Below are 1,577 nucleotides of genomic sequence, written 5' to 3' on the forward strand. Positions count from 1 at the left end.
CTTTTCTGATCCTAAAGCACCTTTCAGAAAAATCTGTCTCCTACAACTGTCACAGCTCTCTACAATGGATTAGTTTTCTGGGAAAAACTAATCATGCTTGTTTTTGTTCCAATAATATTTTGAATCTTCATCTGAATTTACAATATTCCAACTGGATCTTACATTCTTTTGTTTTACATGGTTCACACACACAGTGGCAGCATACTCTCTTTTCCTTTGTGCACAAATTTACAACATAACTCCAGTAAATGGAAGAATGTGCATTTTCCAGCATGAACAAGATCTATACAACTAATTCCAATATATAGTATTCATGACAAGTATTTTTATGCTCAAAACTGCCAGACTGAAGCAAATGAATGCAGATATTGCTTCTGTGTTCACCTTCCAAGCAAGACTGTAACTCTGAGTATCAGTGAAAATAATTTTAACAAACCTAAGATCATCAGTTTTGATCCAAAACTTGTGATTCTGAACATACTAATATTCTCTGATTAAAAAATTGAAATTAATTTTCTGAAACAAAATTTGGTATACTGCAATTTCTTATTCACACCATGAAAGTCAATGCAATATTTCTCACGTTCCAGTTTTGTAACATATACTTACCTGACATCAAGTTTCTGAAGATTTTCCAGTTGTCCTAAAGCAGAAGGAAGTGATGTCAGCTGATTATCATGCACCTGGAAAATAAAGTTTTTAAAAAAATGTACCTGCCTCAAAGTAATCGCAAATAGCAGCACTGCAACTACCAAGCTGCAAAATCCTACTGAACTGATAGTAACCACTAAAGGATTAGATATGAAGGGCGAGAGTGAGTCCAGAATAAAACTTTCTAGATCTTTCTACAGAACAGTACCCACTATTACCAGCATATAAAGTGATGCATTATCACAGTGATCTGTGTTTTTTCTTTATCCTGAGAACACACCAGTGCCTCTTCTACACATTCAGCACTGCAGGGCAATGGAAAACAAAAATCTAAGACCATGTTTTCCCACCTCTTACAGAGAGCTCGGTCATACCACAATGGGATCATCGGATCATCATACTTACATCCAGGACAGTGAGCGCAGGCAGAAGTTGGACATCCTCTGAAAGACACTGCAGTTTGTTTGAAGCGAGTATCAGCTTGGTCAGATCCGTTTGCTCCCACCAGCGATCCGCAGCACCAAAAGAGAGATTCTGATGAGCTTCCTCTGAAGTATCCAAATTTATCCGCCACACATGTTGAGGCACTATGTACAGAAAAAGACATGCATCAACTAAATTCTGGTGATGCTTACTCTCAAGCTTTCACCATCATAGTGCTTTTCATATATACATACACAAAGTATACATAGAGTCAACTGCACTTCTAGAGCCATTGTTCCACAGGTGACAATACCAACAGATGCAGGGTAGATGCATGCTGTGCATGCTTTGTTGTTGTTCCCTGTTACTTTCCCATCCTGCCCTCACGGCGTGGTCCGGCGCAAGCCCAGGTCACAGCAGGCAGGGCCCGCTCCACCCAGCTCTCCCGCCCTGCCCGGAGTCTCCATGGGGCCTGGATCTGGCTCACCCTCAGTCAGGCCCCG

General features: G+C 40.6%; 1 protein-coding gene across 1 annotated transcript in view; it reads right to left on the reverse strand.

The window, feature by feature from the left end:
- Positions 1–1,238, reverse strand: part of LRRC40 (leucine rich repeat containing 40) — a gene marked incomplete at its 5' end in the record, with an annotated part of 15,037 nt that extends 13,799 nt beyond the window's left edge. Inside the window, 2 exons of the mRNA XM_010181186.1 lie at positions 610–683; positions 1,057–1,238. Coding sequence (XP_010179488.1) covers positions 610–683; positions 1,057–1,238 — 256 coding nt within the window. The remainder of the gene's footprint in view (positions 1–609; positions 684–1,056) is intronic.
- Positions 1,239–1,577: the final 339 nt, after the last annotated feature.

The sequence above is a fragment of the Mesitornis unicolor genome, unplaced genomic scaffold (assembly GCF_000695765.1).
Source record: "Mesitornis unicolor isolate BGI_N332 unplaced genomic scaffold, ASM69576v1 scaffold45883, whole genome shotgun sequence".
Taxonomy (NCBI): domain Eukaryota; kingdom Metazoa; phylum Chordata; class Aves; order Mesitornithiformes; family Mesitornithidae; genus Mesitornis; species Mesitornis unicolor.